This window comes from Lampetra planeri, chromosome 13, assembly GCF_965212315.1.
Source record: "Lampetra planeri chromosome 13, kcLamPlan1.2.h2, whole genome shotgun sequence".
Classification (NCBI taxonomy): domain Eukaryota; kingdom Metazoa; phylum Chordata; class Hyperoartia; order Petromyzontiformes; family Petromyzontidae; genus Lampetra; species Lampetra planeri.
In genome coordinates this window covers 10,402,399-10,426,617 of record NC_136119.1, presented here as the reverse complement: position 1 = coordinate 10,426,617, position 24,219 = coordinate 10,402,399, and the positions used below count along the sequence as shown (strand labels likewise).

Genomic DNA, 24,219 nt, shown 5'->3' with positions numbered 1-24,219 from the left:
TCGTTTCGAGCCACGATGCCCCCGGGCCGAGCGAGCCGATTTTTCCCCAACAATAAACACGCTGCTTTGTAACAAACAACCGAACCCTACAATCCCTCGGTGCGTTTTTGTCATTCAATCTTAACGTGTGTGTGCACGCGTTGTTGACCTCCCCCCCCCCCCCCCGACTGTTTACGTGAGATGCGTCCCGCGATTTTGGCCCGAGCGAGTCAAGCACCAAGCCACGGTCGGGCTATTCACCGCTACGCGAGCTCCGTGTGAGCTAGAGGTCAACCCGCTCTTCGGTGGCAGCACCTGGTAATGCAATTTGTAACAAACGGAACACACGGCAGAGGGTCACCTGCACAATTGACCCCTGAAAAATGAACATTTTGCCCAGACGTAAGGCGACATCTATGTCCGGGCAAAAGGGCATTACTATTATTGTTGTTGTTGTTGCATCCTCCGGTCGTGTCACTCGTACAAATCAATACACACGCACGCACTGGTCTCGTGCGGCATCACCCCAGCTGGCTTAAATGGGTCTCCTTTTTTGTCAAATTACAACCATTCTCAACCCACCAATGAATGAAGACTCCCCATGCCATCATTGGTCATGGGGGGCTTTGTGACCATACTTCAGCAAGCCGGTTGGTGTGGGCTTCTGTCAAGGTGGGGTTTGGGGGGGATGGTAGCGGTTTTGATATAATCCGCCACTTAAGGGGTTACGCTCACTCGGCAACGAATTGCCTAGGTTTGGCAAAAAAAAATAGCACGACGGCAGTCTACAAGGAGGCGATGGAAAGCCCCGTGGCCTGACGTAGGAAGCAATGAGTGAGCGACCTTGGTAATACGCACCGCCGATTCGCACGGTTGGCTACGTACAGTACGAAAGAAGTTAAACGTGCAATACGTGCGTACTGCTTCTCTGCACGGTCCGCGAAGTGCAACACGTGTGGATCATCAAGGTCACGAGGCTTCAATCCCCGCATGGAGAAACATTTTATCGTGGCATTTCATTTGATTGCCACTGGAAAGGTTCTTTCCCAGCATCGTGATCTCTGTCACAGGGAGCCAGGTCTGATAATTATGGGCCTGGATTTATCCTCTGGATTATAATTTTTTTTATCCTGATTTGTATGAATTTTTGAAGATGATTTCAATCAACTGCTAAAATTACAGTCCGTGTAAACCTAAAACATTTTAAAAGCCATCTTGAACTTAATATCCTTCGAACTGAACATTGCACCACGAATCATGTGTCAGGCCCCAGACTTTTCTGTCACCCCCTCCATGGAATTCGCATGCAAGCCGATGGGGCCTACATCCGTTGCTATGGAGCCATTGCAGCATCAACGGCTGAATTAACAATACAAAAACTATCCCCCCAAGATAACAGCAGGGCGGGAGAGGGAGAATCACAAGTCGCAGCCCACTCATTATTTGCGGGGGGCCGAATCGCTGAGGTCGAGCCCCCCACCCCCCCCCCCCCAACTAATTGTCCCGCTCTGTCGTACCCCTGACTTTGCTCGTCTTCACAGCGATGGTGTACGTGGTCTTAGACGGCGGGTCGTTGCCCGCCCCGGCCACGGCTGGCAGCTCCCACACCAGCTTCTTGTCCCCCTTAGACTTTGAGATCCAACCGCTCAGCTTGAACGCCGTCACCTCGAACGTTTTCACGTTCCTCAGCAGAATCTGAAAATAACAACAATGGCGACGACGCATATATATATATATAAACACAAATCCGGCGACGTGAACGCAGACTGTAAAAACAATTAGCGGCCGAAATAAAACGTGACTGGCTGGGAAAGCCGGTAGCTTTTGAAATGCCTCTGTGGCGTAACGTGTAAAAAGGTATAGCAGCCAAAGACACGAAACCGAAGTTGATTCTAAATGTGGGGGAACAAACCGAAGGACCCAGAGAAAAATCCACGCGACCACGGGAAGAACACGTGGAATATGATTGTCCGTGTGTGTCCTTGCCGTCGATAGTTATAAAAACTTTCCTAAACCCGGCTTACTTATGTGCCTGTTTGGCCTATAATTATTCCATTATTCTGTTCCCAATGATTTTCGTAACAAAAATATATATATGTACACACGAGTGGTAAAGAAGCAGCTATGCGCAGAAAAGCTATGCAGCAGTGGATAGCTCATGGCTGACGCTGATAATGACCTTTTCCAGGAACCAGTCTGGGCGGCTGCCCTTCCCGTCGCTGCGAACACGCATCTTCTCCAGCCGCCCCACGTCATCCATCTCCATCGCAAACACGTCCTTGTGTCCCCTCTCGAACCTGCGTGGGGTTTACGCACCACGCCGTCAATGTGCGGTGGTGGTGGTGGTGGTGACGATGGTGGCGGTGGCTGTGGTGGTGGTGACGATGGTGGCGGTGGCGGTGGTGGTGGTGGCGGTGGCGGTGGTGGTGATGATGGTGGCGGTGGTGGTGGTGGTGGCGGTGGCGGTGGTGATGGTGACACTGGCTGTGGTGACGACGGTGGTGGTGGTGGCGGTGGCAGTGGTGGTGGTGACGATGGTGGCAGTGGTGGTGGTGGTGACGATGGTGGTGGTGGTGGTGACGATGGTGGTGGTGGTGACGGTGGCTGTGGTGGTGGTGACAACGGTGGTGGTGGTGGTGGTGGTGACGATGGTGGCGGCGATTATCACGGTCGGCTACGTACGGTGCAAAAAGAAGTTCAACATACAGCACATCGCACAGAGAGATGTCCTCGTTGTGCACGAGACGTCGAACTCCGGCTCAGGCCTAGCGCAGGTGACGATGTAACTCCGTTGCCGCGTCGCCGTCACTCACCGGTCCTCCCCCTTGGCGAGGGTCACCTCTGGCGTCGCCCCGTTGGCTCCGAACAGCGTGACGTGCAGCCCCGTGTCCGTGCCGGCCCCTGGAGAGTCCCCGGTCACCACCGTCACCTCGTAGCTCACCTGCGGGCAAACGGCGAGCGCACGGCACGCAACCCCTTCGAGCGACTCGCTAACCGACCGACGAACCCTCACGCCCCGACCGTTGTGGCCGACCCTCATCGCGACCGGCGCAACGTGGACCGGCGCTCAAACGAACCCACCATTCCATCTGAGCTAGGCAACTGAGGCCTTAACAACAAAGTGAAACCACGGGGCCATCGACTCATCACACCTGAGAAGCCGATTGAATCGCAAGCGGTCGTAACCCCCCAGATTCGAACCCCGGCAGTGTCTCTAACATAGCCGTCGCCAACACACCTCGTGCCTCTGGCCACCTCGTCTCAACCTCTCTTGTTCTTCACGCCAACACGACCCCGGGAGCCGCCGGCTGTAAGGCCCGGAGCCAGAGTGGAACTCGCGCGACAAGCATTCGGCGTGGACTGCGCTTCTTGAGCGGCAGTCGTTTGATTAAGGGGCGAGGAAGAGTCGTGCCTGTGCAGTGCTTGAGCCCCGCTTAATTCCCTGCCTTGCATCTGTGAGTTCCTGCAGCCGGGCTGCCTGATAACCTGCCACAATCAATCAGGCCACTTCAGCAGGCAACGGGAAGGTGTGGGCCAATGACCGCGTAGAAGGTGGGGGAGGGAGGGTGGGGTGGGGGGTGTTGGGAGAGCTCAGATGAGCTGGAAGTAGAGACTGAGAGAGTCTCCGGCCTCAGCAAGATTTATTGCCGCGACGCACGGCCATTCGTCAAACGCGCTGGAAGCCGGGAGCGGCGGCGCAACAACGGACGAGACCGGTGTGATAATACGCTGTTTCGTCTGTAACGGTGGTCGTGCTCAATGAAAAAATATACGCTCTCCGCAGAAGGAAAAATTTCAATATTTAATTAGGAACCCTGCTGTGAGACGGTTTAATTAAGGCCACGGTGATGTCCGGTTAAAACCGCGCAAAGCCCGCGACGCTGCAGAAGATCCAGGTCGTTTGTGAGGCCTCGCTTGCGCTGTGCGAGCTGCCGGTGCCTAATGGTCACAGTGGATCGCGCATTGACTGTCGCCGATTGCATTCTACGCGGGCGTCCATGTGTCCGCATTGACAGTGCGGCGTTATTGCAATGTGATCAGAGTTACAAATTGTGCCGCGTCAGTTTCTGCGATCGGAGTGCTTGACACAAGACCAGAACGATGCCTGCCCACACCCCCACGGAGGTTCCACCGAGCCCATCATCCCTCTGAGGTCCGTAAAACTGGTTCCACTTTGCGAGATATCAACAATGGTCAGACCGCCACGCTCCTCCGTGGCATTGTGGGATTTCTCCCACCGGTTCAGCACCAACTCCCACCATGCGGCGATGTAACGCTCAATCCAGCACCTGCACACATTCTGGTTTCATTGCTCCATCTCCGCAGCAGACGTCCGACCTGGGGTTGCAGAGGGTTAACACGGAACGGCCGTTTCCACACTACGCGAGTGTCATTAGTGACCGACGCTTCATCATCAACGTGACGTGCGCGTCACTTATTCGCGGCGCGAGCGCGCGCGCACCTTGGGTTTGGAGTTGGCGAGCTCGGCGTCGCGCACGTTGAACACTCGCGCCGTCTGCCCGTCCGCCCGCGTGCGCGACAGCCAGCAGCGGCACGGGAAGCGGAAGGCCACCCCGCGCGTCGGCAGGGACAGCGTGAACTCGTCGACGAACCAGCTCGACTCGGACGACGACGTGCCGTCGTGGCCCAGCTGGCGGCAACGGAGGGAGACGAGACACACAAGAGACGCCGCGTTTCCGCCGCCGCTACCGCCGCCCGGCAAGTGTGCCGAAACCAGGCCTGGACCCACAGGGAGAGGGGTCGCGTTGGCCAATGGTCGCCCCCTGCTTGCGAGGAACACCACGGGGACCCCTGTCCAATTATAACGAAACAATGTTTTACTTTACCAAGTAAGGCCACTGAGCTACGTAGCTCTTTTTCAGAAACGACCTCGCCACATATGGCAGCTCAACGAAGTGGCTTTCCACGTGGAAACTTATAGCAGCCGAATACTCTGAATGCACGTTTCTAAATGTGGAGGAAAAAACCAGAGGACCCAGAGAAAAATCCGAGCGACCACAGGGAGACACGCAAACTCGAAATCTACAGCAGCAGGTGTCAGGGTCGGGATCAAACCCGCGACCTCTTGTATACCAGGCGAGGTCGTTAACATCTCCTAGCCACCATGATGATGAGAGAGAGAAAGACGCAAACTGCAAAGATACAGCAGGCGTCAGGGTCGGGATCGAACCCACGACCTCCTGTATAACAGGCGAGGTAGTTAACATCTTGTGGCCAGGCACCCGGGCCCCTATGGCCAACGAGCCTTTCCGGTGGGGTCGCCCCGCCCCGCCCCGCCCCGCCCACCTCCACGCTGGTGACGTCGCCCACGTCCAGGGACTCGAGGCGGAAGGAGCGCGTGGAGCCCGGGGAGAAGGCGACGGGGCCGTCGGCATTGTCGAGCCACAGGCGGGGAGTGCGCCGCTCGGCGCGGCCCCACACCACCACGAAAGCGCGGCCCGGCGCGCCCTGAGCCTTCTCGCGGCCCGTCGTCACCGCCACGTGGTACGGCAGCGCTGCGGGCGAGGAGGCGGCGTCGTTAGTGAGTTCACGTCGACGAGCTGGGTGAGAATGCAAGATGCCAGGACAGGTCTCATTTTCCAGCGTGGTCCGGGGCGGGAGGGGCAACAATCGCTATGTACGCACGCATGTTGACGAACTTCTTTCGCACACCGCGCGCAGCCAACCGTGCTAATCGGAGGTGCGCGGTGCTATGCACGTTCCCGGTCGGGTAATGTGTGGCCAAAGGTGGCGGTGACCGTGGGAGCACCGGTGGCGATGACGATGTTGATATCGGTCCCTGATTAGCGGGTGGCATCGGCAACACACCCACTTGGCACCGTGGACTGCCGGGGCTACGTTTCGGGGTTTTGCGTGAGCTAACCCCACCGCTCCACGAGCCATCAGCAAGCCGCAGCGAAGAGTCCCGCGAGGAGTCCATGACTCACTTGGGCCCTCGTATATCGTATCCTCGACGATGCTCCGGCGCCGGCTCGATGCAGACTGGGCCGTCTGGTTGGCCGCGCCGCGCAGGCTGCCGCCGGCCGAACCGCGCAGGCTCCGCACCGAGCTCCCCACGCTCGACTTCTCACCGTCGTAGCCCTGCGAGGGAGAGGAACGGCGAAACACCAGCGACGGTGAAACGATAACGGTCACTCACTCCGCTTGTTCCTGAAATGTTCCCAGTCCCATCACAGTGAACTCAGAAGCAGAACGACGGGGGGGGTGGAGGGGGTGAGCCGGAACAGCCGCTGGGATGGACGGCGACCACGAACGGGAACTATTAAAACTACGATTTTTGTTTAATTTTACCAGGTAAGACCCACTGAGCTATATAGCTCTTTTCAGAAGCGACCTGGCCACAAATGACAGCCCAACATTTTGGAACAACGTGCGTTTAAAGTATTTGGCTGCTATAAATTTGACACAACGATAAGCCACTCCGTTGAGCCATCGTGGTGTGGCCAAGTCGCTTCTGAAAAAAGAGCTATGCAGCTCAGTGGGCCTCACCTGGTAGAATAAAAGGAAAAATTGTTTAGTTTACGGTTTAATTTTGGGATGTGAAATCGCGACCCTCCGACTGCGGGCACGGCACACTGACCATGGCGCCACGCGTCCACGTTGCAAGTCAATAACAACTGCCACAAAAAAAAGTATCAAGTCGCAAGAATTGCCGATTGAGCTGTTTTTTTTCTCGGTTTATTAATTCTACGGCTCAACCAATGATCCCAAGGCACGCATGCCCCCCGCCCCCCACCTCTCAAGAACAGCTTGATAATGGAATCACGTTCTCGGCGATACATTTATTAAGAGCTGTGAAAAATTCGTAAAATTTGCTTTGCCGTGCCCTTTTTTTTTCTTTTTACAAAAGTCCGTCTCGTCGGGTAAGTCTTGTTCGCGAGAGATCTGCTGACACCAATCTCAGGAGTAGGACATCGTTTAGCCGAGAATAAACGCAAGTGTAAAACTATAAAGACTTTCCGCAGTCTCTAATGAGACGGCACAGGTGGAGATGTATGCAGCACTAGGCCTTGCCTGTGAAATGTAGTCAAGTTTTTGCTTAACCCACCACCATCGATTCAGCATTGGAAACATATGGGAAGTCCGCAGTGGTCATCCTACGGATGTACTGTTGACCCTGCCATAGGAATATGGAATTTTCACCACTGGCTCAGTGCTCACTTTAGCAAACACTTTTGACTACTGATGCTTTTTTCACACGAACATAACGTGTTAAATACGTAGGAGAGAAGCGACGCGGCGCTTAGCGCCCACACTGTGCTGTGAACCTGGTGATCCGAGTGCGATTCTCAGCCACGGCTAACATTGGTGGCGAGTGATACCTAAACCGGTTAGATCCTATCCCTCCCCTTCACCGACCTCCACTGACCCAGTGTGGTGAAGCTTGGCGAAAGCAGCCGCACTACGGACGTGACAAGGGGAGGTTTAGCATCCATCAGGGGACTGACAATTTTCATCATCATTATGTAGAAATGTTATCACCTACGGTCGACAACATCTACAACTCAGCGTTGCCCGCTGCAAAATAAAATTTAAAAAAACACTCGCAGATCCAGACTGCGCCGAAAAGCAAACCTCCACTACTGGGTGTCACCTGTCCTGGTTGTTTCTTGATCATCCTCTTCTTTCAGCAAGCTGTGCTGGGAAATCAACAAGTTGGACTTTAAAAGTTCGTTTTTTTGTTTGTCAGCTGAACAACAACAATAGAATTCACCACCGTAGACATTGCGTTCACGTGCGGTTCTGCCCCTCTCCCCGGCACTGTGAGATAGTCTTCTTCTTCCCGCGACGCGTCCCTTCATTTTGCACCTCGGAGGCGGCAACCGCAGAAGTTACGTCACCGCGCAAACAAAAACTGTCACGGGGCTAGCGGGGGGTGGGGTGGGGGGTGAGCATCTCGCTTGCTGACCTTCACGTAGAAGGTCCTCTCGAGCTTCTTGTCCTCCTTGTCCTTGGAGAGCCAGCGCTCGCAGGTGAAGAGGAACACCTCGTCCGTGTCCAGGTCCTCCACCTCGACCTTGGACAGGAACCAGTCGGGGCTCGGCATGGAGTTGTCATGCCGCACCTTGATCTTGTGGATGCGGCCCAGGTCGACGGCCTCCAGCGTGAAGATGTCCTCCTGAGCCGGCCGACGTCCGAGAGAGAGGGGGTAGGAGGGAGGCAAGCCCATCGATGCTCAGGGTGTGCGCAGGGCGAGGATCAAGGAGTGAGATTTGGTGTCGCGGTGGCGAAATGTTATCGACCTCGCCTGGTATACAGGAGGTCGTGACGCCTGCTGTGTATTTGGAGTTTGCGCATTCTCTCTCCCCCCGTGGTCGCGTGGATTTTTCTCCGGGTCCCCCTGGTTTTTCCCTCCACATTTAGAATCAACGTGCATTTCGAGTATTTGTCTGCTATAAATTTGCACGTCATAAGCCACTTTGTTGAGCGATCACTTGTGGCCAGGTCTCTTCTGATAAAATAACCAAAAATTGTTTAGGTTATAGTTCAGGTCCCACTAATTGACACACACACGCACGTACGCACTACACGGCCCGCAATACCTGGCCCTTCTCAAACTTGTTGGAGTGCGTCTCGGACTTGCTCAGCTTGCGCTCGCCGGAGTCTCCCTGGTCGCCGTAGAGGGTGACGAAGACGTTGGCGTCCGTGCCGGCGCCTCGCACGCTTCCCGTGTGCACGCGCACCTTGTACTTGTGAGCTGCGCACGGCGGGGGGGCGGGGGGAGCAACGCGTGAGAGCTCCGAGATCATCGCAGGGAGACAACGGCGGTCCTCCCCACCCACCCACACCCCACCCCCCCGGGTTGCCATTGGAAACCGTTGTGGGGGGTGGTGGGGCAGGGGCGGCGAGCGGTGTTGTTAACGAGTGCCCGAGGGCGGATGCGGCGAGCACCACGTGCAGCTTCGAAGAAGAAGAAGCTGCCATTTGACTTTGCATGAACAACTAAGGTCAGTAACAAAGATAAACAATTGTTAGGTTTTAGTTGTATATTGCTTTTTACATGATTTGTTTACCTCTCCTAAACTTTGCACTCCGATCGTTTTTTTTGTATTGTTTGCTGTTGTAACGTCCCTACTGGATTCCTCCAGCATACATAAACATTCCGATTCTGCGATCATCTGTTTGCGTTTTCATCGGCGAGCATCGAGAAGCCGGCTTAACCGCTGGCTCAGTGCCCCTGACCCCTGGGCAGAGGTCGCAACCGGGTACCCGATACCCGTACCCGACCCGATACCCGGCTACCCGTACCCGGCCGGGTACGGGTAGCCGTTTGCTACCCTGGTGCGGCCGGGTACGGGTACGGGTAGGCCGTGAGTCACTGGTGAGTAACCGTTTGTCACTCATTTCGGGTAGGGTACGGGTACGGGTAGGGAACGGGTACCCGTACCCGGCCGGGTACGGGTACCCATTTGCGACCCTGGTGCGGCCGGGTACGGGTACGGGTAAGGAATCAAAACCCGTTTGCGACCTCTGCCCCTGGGGTGGCAGGGCCCCCCCTCCCACCGCTCACTCTGGAGGACGTCGTCCAAGATGCTCTCGGCGCGCTTGAGGCTCCCGTCGCGCAGCACGCGCTCCTGCACGACGGCGCGCGGCACCAGCTCCCGCACCACCTCGCCGTCGTCCTCCGAGCGCGCCAGCCAGCGCCCGCACGGGAAGCTCAACGTCTCCGAACCCTGCCCGGCCAGCCGCAACAGCCAGCGTCAGCGCGGTGGTGGTGATGACGGTGGTGGTGGTGGTGGTGATATTGGTGGCGATGGTGGTGGTACTGGTGGAGGTGCTCGTGGTGAGGATGATGATAGTGGTACCGGTTGTGTTGGTGGTGATGATAGTGCTGGTGATGGTGATATTGGTGGAGATGATGGTGGTACTGTTGGAGGTGCTCGTAGTGATGATGATGATGATGGCAGTGGTACTGGTAGTGCTAGTGGTGGTGGTGATGGTGCTGGTGGCGGTGCTAGTTCTGCCGGTGTTGATGGTGGGAATGCCAGTGGTAGTGGTAGTTGGCACAGTTGAGTGCACAGCTGCTGCATCTGCCAGTCATCTCAGTCAGTCAACCCATGCAACCTGGGTCTGTCCCATGACCTTCTGCCAGCGAGCCTTGGACACTTCACGTGACCTCAAAGTACACCTGGCCTGGTACAGGCGCCGTGGTGATATCACTGCGAATGGCGGGTGTTGTTGTTGATAGTGGTAGCAGTCATGGTGGTGGTGTCACCAAAACACACAGGGCCTCATTCAAATCTAGACGACATGGTCACATCACGTCATCTTGGCAATGTTAAATATGACAAACAATGATGATCATAGTGGTGCTAATGATCATAACGATGATAGTGGCATTGATGTGATGATGATAGAGGGGGTCAGCCACGACGACGACGACGACGATGATGATAACGATGATGATGATAACGATGAGGATAATGACAACAGCATCCTTCCTTACCTTCCCTCCTCCGAGCAGCCTGCGCACGTCCAGGCGATCGAGATGCCAGCCGGCGCTCAGGCCGGCGTTGTCGTGCCCCACGCGCACCTTCTCGATGGCGTCGCCCACGTCCTCCAGCTGAGCGTGTGGGCGGGACACCCACGCACACACACGACCACCCTCAACTCTGATCCGCTCAACTCAAGCTGAACGGCGATGAGATGTTAACTGCCTCGCCTGGTATACAGGAAGTCGTGGGTTCGAACCAGACCCTGACGCCTGTTGTAAATTTGGTAGTTTGCGTATCTCTCTCTCTCGACCCGTGGTCGCATTTAGAATGAACGTACGTTTAGAGTTTTTGGCTGCTCTACATTCCGATGTGCTGAGTCCCTTTGTTGAGCTATCATTGGTGGCCAGGTCGCTTCTGAAAAAGAGCAATATAGTTCAGTGGGCCTTACCTGGTGAAATAAAAATAGCTTAGTTTTTGTTTATTCGCCAGCAAGGGATCTAAAGATCAAGATCTCTGATGTGTTTAAAGGTTGTGCCACGTGCTGTTCGGCAAACAAGTGCTGGCGTTTTGCTTCACGTGCTGGGATATTCAATCGTATTCAATTCAGAATTTCCCATGCCGTCGATTACTCCAGAGAACAGTTTAAAAAGGCCGTTTATTTGAAACCTTAATTTCCTGCGCATATTTCATCAGGAAGCAAAATATTTCAAGAACAAACAATTAAGCGGGCAGCGACGTTCGTTGAAATTCTTCCGCACCGTAACATAGCCAACCGTGCTCATCGCAGGTGCAGTAACGATCACATCGAGGTGACCCCACTGAGCCAATGGACGGTTCGCCACGTGACGCATCGTAGTAGTGGTGGTGGTACCACTGCCGTGCCACGACAAACCCAATCGGCGTGGGCCACGCACCTCCAGGACGAAGGTGTCGACGGAACCGCGGTTGAAGTGCTCCTTGCGCTGCTTCTTGCTGGGGCAGAGGCTGGCCTGGCGCGTGCAGCTGCCGTCGCGGCCGTACAGCACCACGAACACGTCGGCGTCCGTGCCGGCACTCGGCACGTCGCTCGTGCGCGCCGTGATCTCGTACGGGACGTCTGCCGGTGGGGTGCGGGGGCAGCAGAGGAAGGGTGTGAGACGCGTTCGGGACGACGAGTCGGACGAAATCGCGGCCGTTGTGCTCGCGCGGGGTGGGAGTTGGGGGGGACGGGGGGTCGCCGGTGCTGGCTAACTCGATGCAGCAAATCTGGCTGTGACGGTCCCACCTGATGACGGAGACTTGTGTTGCCTCCGAAACGTCGTGATTTTATTATTTTATTTTTATTAATTTTAATTTCATTTTTTACCTACGTGACTTTACCGAAAGAACTAAGAGTATGCGACAGCGTCTATCACCTGCTGCAATCAGCGTCCAAGCATCGCCGCGATTCGGACAAGCGCTCCGCAATTTGCCTGTCGCTGCTTGGTGGAAATTCTGCTTCCTATGGCAGGAGCCAGTCCGACCGTGGGACCCGTGTGGGATTGTTTTCTTCGGATTGGGTAAGTTCACGTCGGTTTGCTGTCGCCAGGTTTGTTGAGCAATGGGGGTTTTTTTACCGCGCCAAATTAAGGCCATCCACTTGTGAGATCCAGCTAAGTGGGACTCAATTCGAGGGTTGATTCTCCGTCAGGATGTTGAACTCGCGACCTTCTAATTATGTGTCGTGCGCTCCAGCCAGAGAGACCGCCAGTCAGATAAACATTCCACACAGAGACGTACACAATTACCGTTTGCTACCATGATCCCTGAATATCAACGCTCTTATTGTTGTAAATGGGTGAAGGTGGAGGCTTTAAAGTACTTTTTTGGTGGGTGATACCTGGTTGAAAATCCTGTTCCCACAACACAGTTGGCCTTGAGATTCTTATCCTGCGTAGATGCTGCACATGAAGTACCCCGTTCTCCTGATTATAAGACGCAATATTTTCCGCTGATGTTTCATGTAAATGTTGGCGATGCATCAAATCATCTGGTCAGTGTGTGTGTGTAGGTGTATGACCAGATTGTATAACTTTACTGACATAGGGCACAGAATCTGGTATCATAACTGGCTACCACTCATGTTAAGTGAGGGTCTAACTCTCTAATTGAATTAAAATTAGCACGGTGGAGCCTTCTGATACTCGCAAATCACTCGCAGGCTTGCTCAACGTTCTACACACCGAATATGAGAGACATGTCTAGAGGGAGTGTTACCAAATATCTTACGCACGGAAAAACCAAAAACTACGTTTAAGAGAAGTGAGGTTTAACCACCGAGAAGATGAAAATGATGAATGTGCAAATAGGACGTCCGATAGAGAGTCTGGAGTTTACCTTGTGCCCAGAGATCACGCTGTTCCACCACCACCACCATCACCACCACCAACAGCAGCAGCGGAGAGACGGGAGGGAGAGTGCAGTGGCTTGGAGAAACCCAGGAGGCGAGCGGGGAAAGCACCCAGAGTTCACCATCGCACACGCACCGTCACCAGGCGGCAAACCTCACGACTGCAGCTCAGTGGTCACAAACGAGGCCCGAACGCTAAGGCCAATGACATTCTGCGTCAGGCGAAAGGGGGACTCGTCGATGGAGTCGCGAGGAGGCCGCCATTCTATTAAAATTCCTCGATTTCAAATCTGCGTATCTCCATTGGCAGTCTAGAGCCAATGTTGTTGGCTGGTTTATCCAAAGGGTAGCCACTGTTGATCTTCCAAAGATGTTGTTTTCATTTTATTGACACCGGAGATGATGAGGATTTGAGTCAATTCCTGACTGGGATTTGAACGCGAATTTTTCCAGGCGGTGCTGGAAGGTCATGTGTTCAAATTCCTTTCGGAGGTTGACTTGGTCTATCATTCTACTGGGGAAAGTAATATTGGTACCACCTTGTGGGAAAACAACAATGGTCATTCCATCAAGAAACTGGCCTCGATATATAAATGTGGAATTTCCACTGCTGGTTTTAGGGTCGCCAATGCTTTGCCTTCATCTATATTGCTTAAAGTGATGAGTAGAATGCTCCGTGAATTATTAAATGACAGCAACGTCCTTTGTTTGTCCAGGGAAGTCTGAGTGAATCACAAGACTTGTTTTCCTGCATTGAGATATTATGCCAATTCATTTTTAATACAATGCATTATTAAAATTATTATTTTCAATAATTCAAACTATGAATTTGGCCAAGTTTAAAATGTGCTCAGTTATTATCGGCTCGACTGTTAAATGATTTAGGGACATTAATCTTTTAACTACGAATCATGTCTGTAGAACGCAAGCTCAAAGAAAATCACAGAATTTAATTCACCCAAAAAGAAAGAACCAAGACAGCCCATCAACGCACGCCGCTCCGACTCACACCGCACCGTGCCGGGGCTTTGCCTTTTCGGCAAACACACTAAAGCCAAAGCACCACGGTTAGACCCCACACCAACATTCACCAATACCTCGAGCAGCAGCAACAGCAGCAACAGCAGCAACAGCAGCAACACGGACTCTGACGCTGACGCGATCCCAACACAATCCCAGTAAACGTGAAACTTTGAGACCGACGTTCGGTTCGACGTTTCCAACCACGTGCCAACGTCAGGCGCAACGTCGCGTGTTTACTGGGGACTCGGCCGATACGAGGCCCTCGGACACAAAGAGGGCTTTCCCCAGTGGACCTGCATATCAAGCGGAGAAGCCAAACGTCGTTCTACCGTTACGCGCTCGTAAACGACACCATGGCTTGTCGTTTAAAATTCCACAAAAGGGAAGGTTCATCGTCGCTCTGGGAGGCCAACTCCCAAGTCACACTGTCGTCATTCTGCTTCACGACCGCGTGGCAAAATAATTTTGTCCGGATCCGCGGCGCACCAGAGGGTGTTTATTTTTTTTACTTCATTTCATCGGATCTCATTTCTCTACGTATCATTTTTTTCGCAACGCAAATATGAAGCCAGCATGTGGGCTGCATGATGCATTCGCAGCAGACGAAGGCAATTGACGACAGGCCCAGAAATAGCCCTCACTTTGCGCGTAATTTAGAGTCAAATATGGGCAAACCACAGAGGGAAAGCAGGGTGGTCTTCACAATCAATGTAATAGCGAGCAGGCATATCCATTAAACGTACATTAATATTGTCCTCGCCAGGTGAGGCCAATACGTGTAATTGAATGCTCCCCTTTAAACCCATTTGGCTTCTCTCCACGTGCCGCGGAGCGGTTTGGACACCCGGGACGGCATCGAGCTGTTCGCTAGAAATGGACCGGCAGTATCAGTAATGATAGCCCTCCCTGAGGCCGCCTCGGGAAGGTGCTGCATTTGGGGATGTTTGGCCAATTCCTTGCCGAGTCATTTGTTTTTTGTTGCGTGGGAGGTAACCCAGAGGCGCCCAAAGAAAAGCCACTGACGCAAAGGATTAACGCTCGAATTCGAGAGGTTTGGCAACCTACTTGCTGTGCTGCATTCTCGACGGTCAACCTGGTCACCGCGCAGGTGGATATCTCACGGATAAAACAATCTTTCCACGACCCTACAACCCTGATGGCCCAAAGTGCTGGATTGCAAGCTTGCGCATCACGCCTGGCATGTACAGATATGGCATTTAAAACTGGTCGTTGTCATCTTACATGGGCAGCCCTTTCATGAGAAGGCCCATGTTTAAAATAAGGAAAAACACGTATGGCAAATGCACCTCAAAGCCACCTCGACCACTGCAGCTCTTTGTAATCAACACGTGATGTACCCAGACTCCAACGTGGTACAGACGGTGATCCGTGCGGGTTTTCAAATTATCTGTGTCGGACGCAGCTGATGGAAAACATTTCACGTGGGGGCTTTGACGCAATCAAAATGTCTCACGAGTCAAACGAGCCCAGGGTTTCGAACCAGCGCTGGAAATTCCACATTGTCATGGCAGGAGCCAGTCTAGCCAAAGTACATCTACTGTTGACGTCCCACAAAGTGGTATGCCGATTGTAAACTCCGCTAGAGAGAGTTGAGAACTGCCAACAGCACCACCCGGCCCAATTAATAAACAAATAGATGTCGGCAGTGAAAGCTAGCGTGGTCAACTTATAAACGCGGCACTGGATCACAGTTTGGACGGATTGGCATCTAGTTGCACACGTGGCAGACAACACCGTGACACTACAGATAAACAGCATTCATAGGAAGCGACCAACATGAACTGGATTTTATTGTTCGCTTGTCACCCTCCACTTCTGCAGCACTGCATGAGGACGGCTGCTTCGGCAAGGGTGGGCGGCGTTAGTAAGCGGTGACAAAGAGCAAGCTGGCATTTTGCGAAAAAGCTACATTGGCAATCCCTTAACGGAACCCCATCAGACAGTCGCCTTTTCGTTCGTACGAAACCGAGAGTCAGACTTGCTCGCATTGATCCCTCACAAGGTCATAGAGTCTCCCTGCTCACACAGGCAACGGGGCAATGCTCTTGAACCGGCGGTGGAAATTCCACGTTCCTATAGGACAACAACCGCCGTTTGCTTAACTGCAAAGGGAGGGAATGTTTATACATTAAACCCGGAGGGACAATGTGCTCAATCGTCTCCGTAAAAGGGGATTTAAACTCGCAGCGTTGCGATTGAAAGTCGCGTGTTTTAACCGCAGAGACACAAGGACACATTATGGTTCACAACATCACAGTTAAGAGTGCCTCCTGTTAAGCCTTGTCTCTACACTGGTGTGCGTATGAGGGGCACTTTTGGTTGAGCATTGATAGCAAAGCGGCAAGATTGGTGTCACCGCAGCGATCAGCATGCGCCACGCATTCCTTGATGACCTGCTGTGCGTCATTGTCATCTAAAATAATGCCCGCAATATTCCATACGTGTCTCCTACTTGCAAAACGTTGACTGCACCTTGAAAGGCTCTCACCTGCGCCTGACTAATTGAACTGCTAATAGACTTGTTGACAAATGGGCAAAGCGATATAAAGTGGAGTCACGCCGTTCCTTAGCTGGACAATTTGCATATTGAATTCGTGGGGAAAAATGAAAAGGTGGCCAGGTGGCTTTAGAGGTCAAAGCACTGAGTCAGCACTGCTAAGAGCCTGGGTTTGAATGCAGATTTTAGCCACCTGTGGTTAAACCTGTGGTTCTCAATTTTAGCGAGTTCATGGTCTCTGGCCGGTCACGAACGACTGCACAGTACGGCGCCAGCTATCGCAGATTGCGGTTGTGTCGCTTCGGTTCTCTGCTGGGAGTACGACGTCTTTTAAAAACAACTGGCGCTATGCCTCTCTCTGAATGAAATGAAAGATGACCATTTGTGCGTTCCGAGATTCAGACGCTGCTCGATGAAGACCTGCCCATGCGTGTGAATCATGGAGGTTACTTTTACCATGCTTCGCGACACTGGTCAATGTGGGATGGTGAATGGGAGGTGGGAAGGAGTGGCCCAGGACTGGTTGAGATATCACTCAGATATCACCCGCCACTGATGCCATAGTGCAGTGTGCTTACCATTGTGCCACCACTCCCCTCATGTTTATTAATAGTACAGTAGAACCTCGGAGATCGAACGCACCAGAACTCGAACAAATCGGTGTTCGAACAATATTTCCGAACATTTTTTGCCCCGGAAACCGAACGAAATTTGGAGGTCGAATGGGCAATCACGACTTGAAAGAACCTGTCTGGCTGAGACGCGTATGGCCAGCATGCATGACGCGTGCCCAGACAAAGGTTTTACACCCTCCTCCTCCTCACCACCTTCCACTCAAGCCATCAATTCTCCTTACTACAGGTAAAGTGAAGTTCAATGTTCATTTATTTCATTTATTCCATATATTTATTCATTTATTCCATTTATTTATTGTGTTTCTGGTTTTTTTGAATGATTTTATGCATGTAATTACTGTAAACTTCGTGTAAAAATGCTTTATAATGAGAGATGTCTTGTGTCTGGAACCAATTAATGTCTTTTACATTAATTCGTATGGGGACAATTAATTCGGTGTTCGAATGGCCTTCTGAAACTAATTTATTGAAAATACAATGAAGTCTGTAATAATTATAATATTAAAAATATATCATCTTAGTTACATTAATAGAACACCATTATTGCCCTAAAGCTTCTAATGGCAATACAGAGTGATAAATAATCAAACTGTCAATGCTTGAACACTGCCTGTAATTAAACACAAATCACAAGAATTGTATATACTCCGCAAGAGAAGCATGCGTGGCATTGGAATTGAGATGACCCTTCATCATCGTCGTCAGTAATGATGAATTCCCTGCTGGATGAATGCCTGCCCAACGTCACCATTAGTTTACCCGTAGATCTCCTCCCCAGTGTCCGCTAGAAAAAAAACAACCGTCATGGTTATGCAGTAAAAGTCAAAGTGTTTCTGTGACCAAACTAGCAATAGGACCGCACTTATGTATGCTGGTGGTCTTTGAGTAAGTGGTGTAAGTTCCTCATTCCTATGGTGAGGACCAGTCACTCCATAGGTTGTACACTGTATTCTTGGTTCTTTCGGTAAAGTCACGTAGAAGGGATGATGATTGCTTGTGTTGCAATCGAAACGTCGTCAGAATTTTATTGTTATATATTTTTATTATTTTATTTTTCCCTTCTACGTGACTTTAACGAAAGAACCAAGAATATGAATCCCTGCAGTCACGAAAGCTTGAAATCAGTTTGTAAACTGTTAACGTCCCACAATTTGGCGCTACTGATTTTATCCACCCCCGGGCGGATGATGGGAAGAATCCACTACCCAACCGGGAGTTGAAACTCGCAAATCTCCCGACTGGTGAGCCATCACTCTTGAGTGCATCACCAGCATGGCCCCACGACAAAAAAACACGCCCTGACCACACTGGGCGGTGGCAAAACCGATTCCCTGGGTCCGCCACATTTGAGGTACAAACCAAAAATCAGGACAAACGTGGGAAGATTATTCACGGCATCAGAAGAGGGGAGAAGTGCACCGCGAGCGGTGTGTTCTGACGCATTCGACAAAAACCCGAGGACGTTTTGGACCGTGACCTCACATGGACGACAATTTTGGGAGAACCCAGAATAGGTGGCAACCGCAGCGACTACTCAGAAGGATTGATTGACTGTTTTCTGCGAGTGGGGAGCCCACCCTGGGCTTGAGTTGACCTAGCGAGAAAACGGATGGTGGCACCACTCAAACCGTCTGCTGCTCTGGTCTCTTTCTTTCAGTACTGGGCAGGGAGTGCGAAAGGGGACTGGCGAACGGACGCCGCTCGTCCGGCATCAACGACATCCTCACAAACGCCGACATCGTCGTCGCCGCCATCGTGACGATCGTTTTTAGCATCGTCGCTACCGTGAACGCTGGCGCAATCGCCGGCACCGCTGCTGTTGCGGCGCAAAGCATCCGAGCTGCCGGAGCACCTACGTGGGGCATAGTGCTCGGAGCTCGGCTCGGCTGGGAAGAGCTCGCGCTCCGTGCTGCCGTCGTCCTCGTCCGCATCGAGCCACCGCGCGCAGGCAAAGCGCAGGCGCTGGCCCAGCGACGGCGCATCCACCTCCACCCAGTCGAGGAACCAGCCGGCAGAAAGGCCTGCGGGGTGAACAGAAAAAAAAAAGTGGGCGTCCAGCGCAAGGTTAAAGGACGAAGATGAGGTCCTCACGTTTCGGACAAGTTTCGGTGAGTGAGATTCAGCGGATGTTTCAACACCGACTTCAACTGAGCAAAACATTTGGCAGATAAATCGCATGAACCAACAACGTATTCACCAAGATGGGTTGTACCATCATTGAAGGCATGAATGACAATCACTGTAAAAAAAACAACCTAAAATTGACTTCTTGATAGCAAAACACACTCTTTCAAACATCATCCCTGGGTGGTCTTGAACCACTAACTTTGTTGGTCAACAGATGAACGCGTTAACCAATTGCGCCACAGAGACAGCTGCGAGGAGTAACTTGCTGTTCCATTTTTAAGGAATGAATGACATTTGCTGTCGTAAAATCGAATCGAATCTAGCCAGCAAAAAGCTCTCCAAAAGTTCGTCCCTGGGTGGGCTTGAACCACCAAACTTTCAGTTAACAGCCGAACGCGCTAACCAATTGCGCCACAGAGACAGCTGCAAGGGTTAACTTGCTGTTCCATTTTTAAGGAATGAATGACATTCGCTGTCGTAAAATAGAATAGAATCTTGCAAGTAAAAAACTCTCCGCTAGGTCGTCCCTGGGTGGGCTTGAACCACCAACCTTTCAGTTAACAGCCGAACGTGCTAACCAATTGCGCCACAGAGACAGCTGCAATGAGCAACATGCTGTTCCATGTTGAAGGAATTAATGACATTCGCTGTCGTAAAATAGAATAGAATCTTGCAAGTAAAAAACTCTCCGCTAGGTCGTCCCTGGGTGGGCTTGAACCACCAACCTTTCGGTTAACAGACGAACGCGCTAACCAATTGCGCCACAGAGACAGCTGCAATGCGCAACTTGCTGTTCCATGTTGAAGGAATTAATGACATTCGCTGTCGTAAAATAGAATCGAATCTAGCCAGCAAAAAACTCTCCAAAAGTTCGTCCCTGGGTGGGCTTGAACCACCAACCTTTCAGTTAAAAGCCGAACGCACTAACCAATTGCGCCACAGAGACAGCAGCAAGGATTAACTTTCTGTTCCATTTTTAAGGAACTAATGACATTCGCTGTCGAATAATCGAATCTAATCTAGCCAGCAAAGAACTCTCCGATAGTGCGTCCCTGAGTAGGCTTGAACCACCAACCTTTCGGTTAACAGCCGAACGCGCTAACTAATTGTGCCACAGAGACAGCTGCAATGAGTAACTTGCTGTTCCATGTTGAAGGAATTAATGACATTCGCTGTCATAAAATAGAATCGAATCTAGCAAGCAAAAAACTCTCGGAAAGTTCGTCCCTGAGTGGGCGTGAACCACCAACCTTTCGGTTAACTGCCGAACGCGCTAACCAATTGCGCCACAGTGACAGCTGCAAGGACTAACTTGCTGTTCCATTTTTAAGGAATGAATGACATTGGCTGTCGTAAAATCGAATCGAGTATTGACTTTGAGGAATAAATATACACTTTCAAACAGCATCGCTGGGTGGTTAAAAGCTGAACGTGCTAACCAATTGCACCAGAGAGACAACTCAACGACGCCACTTGCTGTTCCATGTTTAAGGAATTAATACAGGTAGGAACAACAGTTACAAACTGCCCACCAGGGATTATTTGTCGGTCCGTCCGTCGTGATTAGCCACGCCCTCGATTTGTATTTCATAGACCACTTCGGGCGGGCTCAGCACCAGGTGACACGCCGCCCCACGCAGCGTCACACGGATCGCACGAATGCACTGTCTAACCAAGTACCTACCTGCCCCCTCCTAAAGAACGTGTTGACATTCGCTGTCTTAAAAAACAGATCTGGAATAGACTTTGTGCAAGCAAAAAACTCTCCAAAACCTCGTCCCTGGATGGGCTTGAACCACCAACCTTTCGGTTAACAGCCGAACGCGCTAGCCAATTGCGCCACAGAGACAGCTGCGAGGAGTAACTTGCTGTTCGATTTTTAAGGAATGAATGACATTTGCTGTCGTAAAATCGAATCGAATCTAGCCAGCAAAAAGCTCTCCAAAAGTTCGTCCCTGGGTGGGCTTGAACCACCAAACTTTCAGTTAACAGCCGAACGCGCTAACCAATTGCGCCACAGAGACAGCTGCAAGGGTTAACTTGCTGTTCCATTTTTAAGGAATGAATGACATTCGCTGTCATAAAATCGAAACTAATATAGCCAGCAAAAAACTCACCAAAAGCTCGTCCCGGGGTGGGCTTGAACCACCAACCTTTCAGTTAACAGCCGAACGCGCTAACCAATTGCGCCACAGAGACAGCTGCAATGAGCAACATACTGTTCCATGTTGAAGGAATTAATGACATTCGCTGTCGTAAAATAGAATAGAATCTAGCAAGTAAAAAACTCTCCGCTAGGTCGTCCCTGGGTGGGCTTGAACCACCAACCTTTCGGTTAACAGACGAACGCGCTAACCAATTGCGCCACAGAGACAGCTGCAATGCACAACTTGCTGTTCCATGTTGAAGGAATTTATGACATTCGCTGTCGTAAAATAGAATCGAATCTAGCCAGCAAAAAACTCTCCAAAAGTTCGTCCCTGGGTGGGCTTGAACCACCAACCTTTCAGTTAAAAGCCGAACGCACTAACCAATTGCGCCACAGAGACAGCAGCAAGGATTAACTTTCTGTTCCATTTTTAAGGAACTAATGACATTCGCTGTCGAATAATCGAATCTAATCTAGCCAGCAAAGACCTCTCCGATAGTGCGTCCCTGAGTAGGCTTGAACCACCAACCTTTCGGTTAACAGCCGAACGCGCTAACTAATTGTGCCACAGAGACAGCTGCAATGAGTAACTTGCTGTTCCATGTTGAAGGAATTAATGACATTCGCTGTCATAAAATAGAATCGAATCTAGCAAGCAAAAAACTCTCGGAAAGTTCGTCCCTGAGTGGGCGTGAACCACCAACCTTTCGGTTAACTGCCGAACGCGCTAACCAATTGCGCCACAGTGACAGCTGCAAGGACTAACTTGCTGTTCCATTTTTAAGGAATGAATGACATTGGCTGTCGTAAAATCGAATCGAGTATTGACTTTGAGGAATAAATATACACTTTCAAACAGCATCGCTGGGTGGTTAAAAGCTGAACGTGCTAACCAATTGCACCAGAGAGACAACTCAACGACGCCACTTGCTGTTCCATGTTTAAGGAATTAATACAGGTAGGAACAACAGTTACAAACTGCCCACCAGGGATTATTTGTCGGTCCGTCCGTCGTGATTAGCCACGCCCTCGATTTGTATTTCATAGACCACTTCGGGCGGGCTCAGCACCAGGTGACACGCCGCCCCACGCAGCGTCACACGGATCGCACGAATGCACTGTCTAACCAAGTACCTACCTGCCCCCTCCTAAAGAACGTGTTGACATTCGCTGTCTTAAAAAACAGATCTGGAATAGACTTTGTGCAAGCAAAAAACTCTCCAAAACCTCGTCCCTGGGTGGGCTTGAACCACCAACCTTTCAGTTAACAGCCGAACGCGCTAACCAATTGCGCCACAGAGACAGCTGCAAGGAGTAATTTGCTGTTCCATTTTTAAGGAATGAATGACATTCGCTGTCGTAAAATCGAATCGAGTATTGACTTTGAGGAATAAATATACACTTTCAAACAGCATCGCTGGGTGGTTAAAAGCTGAACGTGCTAACCAATTGCACCAGAGAGACAACTCAACGACGCCACTTGCTGTTCCATGTTTAAGGAATTAATACAGGTAGGAACAACAGTTACAAACTGCCCACCAGGGATTATTTGTCGGTCCGTCCGTCGTGATTAGCCACGCCCTCGATTTGTATTTCATAGACCACTTCGGGCGGGCTCAGCACCAGGTGACACGCCGCCCCACGCAGCGTCACACGGATCGCACGAATGCACTGTCTAACCAAGTACCTACCTGCCCCCTCCTAAAGAACGTGTTGACATTCGCTGTCTTAAAAAACAGATCTGGAATAGACTTTGTGCAAGCAAAAAACTCTCCAAAACCTCGTCCCTGGGTGGGCTTGAACCACCAACCTTTCAGTTAACAGCCGAACGCGCTAACCAATTGCGCCACAGAGACAGCTGCAAGGAGTAACTTGCTGTTCCATTTTTAAGGAATGAATGACATTTGCTGTCGTAAAATCGAATGTAATCTAGCCAGCAAAAAGCTCTCCAAAAGTTCGTCCCTGGGTGGGCTTGAACCACCAACCTTTCGGTTAACAGCCGAACGCGCTAACCAATTGCGCCACAGAGACAGCTGCAATAAGCAACTTGCTGTTCCATGTTGAAGGAATTAATGACATTCGCTGTCGTAGAATAGAATCGAATCTAGCAAGCAAAAAATTATCTGAAAGTTCGTTCCTGGGTGGGCTTGAACCACCAACCTTTTGGTTAACAGCCGAACGCGCTAACCAATTGCGCCACAGAGACAGCTGCAACGAGTAACTTGCTGTTCCATTTTTAAGGAATGAATGACATTAGCTGTCGTAAAATCGAATCTAATCTAGCCAGCAAAAAGCTCTCCGAAAGTTCGTGGGCTTGAACCACCAACCTTACCACTTCATAGCAGAACACGCTGGCCAAATGCGCCAGAGACAGCTGCAAGAAGCCACTTGCTGTTCGATGTTGAAGGAATGAATGACATTCGCTGTCGAAAAATAGAATCGAATCTAGCAAGCAAAAAACTCTCCAAAAGTTCGTCCCTGGGTGGGCTTCAACCACCAACCTTTCTGTTAACAGCTGAACGCGCTAACCAATTGCACCACAGAGACAGCTGCAATGAGACACTTGCTGTTCCATGTTGAAGGAATTAATAACATTCGCTGTCGTAGAATAGAATCGAATCTAGCAAAAGCAAAAAACTCTCCGAAAGTTCGTCCCTGGGTGGGCTTGAACCACCAACCTTTCAGTTAACAGCCAAACGCGCTAACCAATTGCACCACAGAGACAGCTGCATGGATTAACTTGCTGTTCCATTTTTAAGGAACTAATGACATTCGCTGTGGAAAAATCGAATCGAATCTAGCTAGCAAAAAACTCTCCAATAGTGCGTCCCGGGGTGGGCTTGAACCACCAACCTTTCAGTTAACAGCCAAACGCGCTAACCAATTGCGCCACAGAGACAGCTGCAAGGAGTAACTTGCTGTTCCATTTTTAAGGAATGAATGACATTTTCTGTCGTAAAATC

General features: G+C 51.2%; 1 protein-coding gene and 18 non-coding genes across 19 annotated transcripts in view; all 19 read right to left on the bottom strand.

Moving 5' to 3' along the window:
- The window catches only part of LOC144722059 (lipoxygenase homology domain-containing protein 1-like), a 97,118-nt gene that overhangs the window by 5,212 nt on the left and 67,687 nt on the right, over positions 1-24,219 (bottom strand). Inside the window, exons 31-42 of the mRNA XM_078600150.1 lie at positions 18,837-19,001; positions 11,351-11,532; positions 10,448-10,564; positions 9,512-9,674; positions 8,544-8,698; positions 7,910-8,119; positions 5,928-6,081; positions 5,287-5,495; positions 4,442-4,630; positions 2,793-2,920; positions 2,159-2,276; positions 1,497-1,674 (exon numbers count right to left, since the gene is read on the bottom strand). Of these exons, the coding sequence (XP_078456276.1) occupies positions 1,497-1,674; positions 2,159-2,276; positions 2,793-2,920; positions 4,442-4,630; positions 5,287-5,495; positions 5,928-6,081; positions 7,910-8,119; positions 8,544-8,698; positions 9,512-9,674; positions 10,448-10,564; positions 11,351-11,532; positions 18,837-19,001 (1,968 nt within the window). The remainder of the gene's footprint in view (positions 1-1,496; positions 1,675-2,158; positions 2,277-2,792; positions 2,921-4,441; positions 4,631-5,286; positions 5,496-5,927; positions 6,082-7,909; positions 8,120-8,543; positions 8,699-9,511; positions 9,675-10,447; positions 10,565-11,350; positions 11,533-18,836; positions 19,002-24,219) is intronic.
- Positions 19,455-19,528, bottom strand: TRNAN-GUU (transfer RNA asparagine (anticodon GUU)). Its single transcript has one exon. It is a non-coding gene; the product is annotated as a tRNA-Asn (tRNA).
- On the bottom strand, positions 19,630-19,703 carry TRNAN-GUU (transfer RNA asparagine (anticodon GUU)). The gene has a single exon. It is a non-coding gene; the product is annotated as a tRNA-Asn (tRNA).
- TRNAN-GUU (transfer RNA asparagine (anticodon GUU)) lies at positions 19,805-19,878 on the bottom strand. Its single transcript has one exon. It is a non-coding gene; the product is annotated as a tRNA-Asn (tRNA).
- TRNAK-UUU (transfer RNA lysine (anticodon UUU)) lies at positions 19,980-20,053 on the bottom strand. The gene has a single exon. It is a non-coding gene; the product is annotated as a tRNA-Lys (tRNA).
- Positions 20,155-20,228, bottom strand: TRNAN-GUU (transfer RNA asparagine (anticodon GUU)). Its single transcript has one exon. It is a non-coding gene; the product is annotated as a tRNA-Asn (tRNA).
- On the bottom strand, positions 20,883-20,956 carry TRNAN-GUU (transfer RNA asparagine (anticodon GUU)). Its single transcript has one exon. It is a non-coding gene; the product is annotated as a tRNA-Asn (tRNA).
- On the bottom strand, positions 21,058-21,131 carry TRNAN-GUU (transfer RNA asparagine (anticodon GUU)). Its single transcript has one exon. It is a non-coding gene; the product is annotated as a tRNA-Asn (tRNA).
- Positions 21,233-21,306, bottom strand: TRNAN-GUU (transfer RNA asparagine (anticodon GUU)). The gene has a single exon. It is a non-coding gene; the product is annotated as a tRNA-Asn (tRNA).
- Positions 21,408-21,481, bottom strand: TRNAN-GUU (transfer RNA asparagine (anticodon GUU)). The gene has a single exon. It is a non-coding gene; the product is annotated as a tRNA-Asn (tRNA).
- Positions 21,583-21,656, bottom strand: TRNAK-UUU (transfer RNA lysine (anticodon UUU)). The gene has a single exon. It is a non-coding gene; the product is annotated as a tRNA-Lys (tRNA).
- Positions 21,758-21,831, bottom strand: TRNAN-GUU (transfer RNA asparagine (anticodon GUU)). Its single transcript has one exon. It is a non-coding gene; the product is annotated as a tRNA-Asn (tRNA).
- TRNAN-GUU (transfer RNA asparagine (anticodon GUU)) lies at positions 22,486-22,559 on the bottom strand. Its single transcript has one exon. It is a non-coding gene; the product is annotated as a tRNA-Asn (tRNA).
- On the bottom strand, positions 23,039-23,112 carry TRNAN-GUU (transfer RNA asparagine (anticodon GUU)). The gene has a single exon. It is a non-coding gene; the product is annotated as a tRNA-Asn (tRNA).
- TRNAN-GUU (transfer RNA asparagine (anticodon GUU)) lies at positions 23,214-23,287 on the bottom strand. Its single transcript has one exon. It is a non-coding gene; the product is annotated as a tRNA-Asn (tRNA).
- TRNAN-GUU (transfer RNA asparagine (anticodon GUU)) lies at positions 23,389-23,462 on the bottom strand. Its single transcript has one exon. It is a non-coding gene; the product is annotated as a tRNA-Asn (tRNA).
- Positions 23,730-23,803, bottom strand: TRNAN-GUU (transfer RNA asparagine (anticodon GUU)). The gene has a single exon. It is a non-coding gene; the product is annotated as a tRNA-Asn (tRNA).
- On the bottom strand, positions 23,907-23,980 carry TRNAN-GUU (transfer RNA asparagine (anticodon GUU)). The gene has a single exon. It is a non-coding gene; the product is annotated as a tRNA-Asn (tRNA).
- TRNAN-GUU (transfer RNA asparagine (anticodon GUU)) lies at positions 24,082-24,155 on the bottom strand. Its single transcript has one exon. It is a non-coding gene; the product is annotated as a tRNA-Asn (tRNA).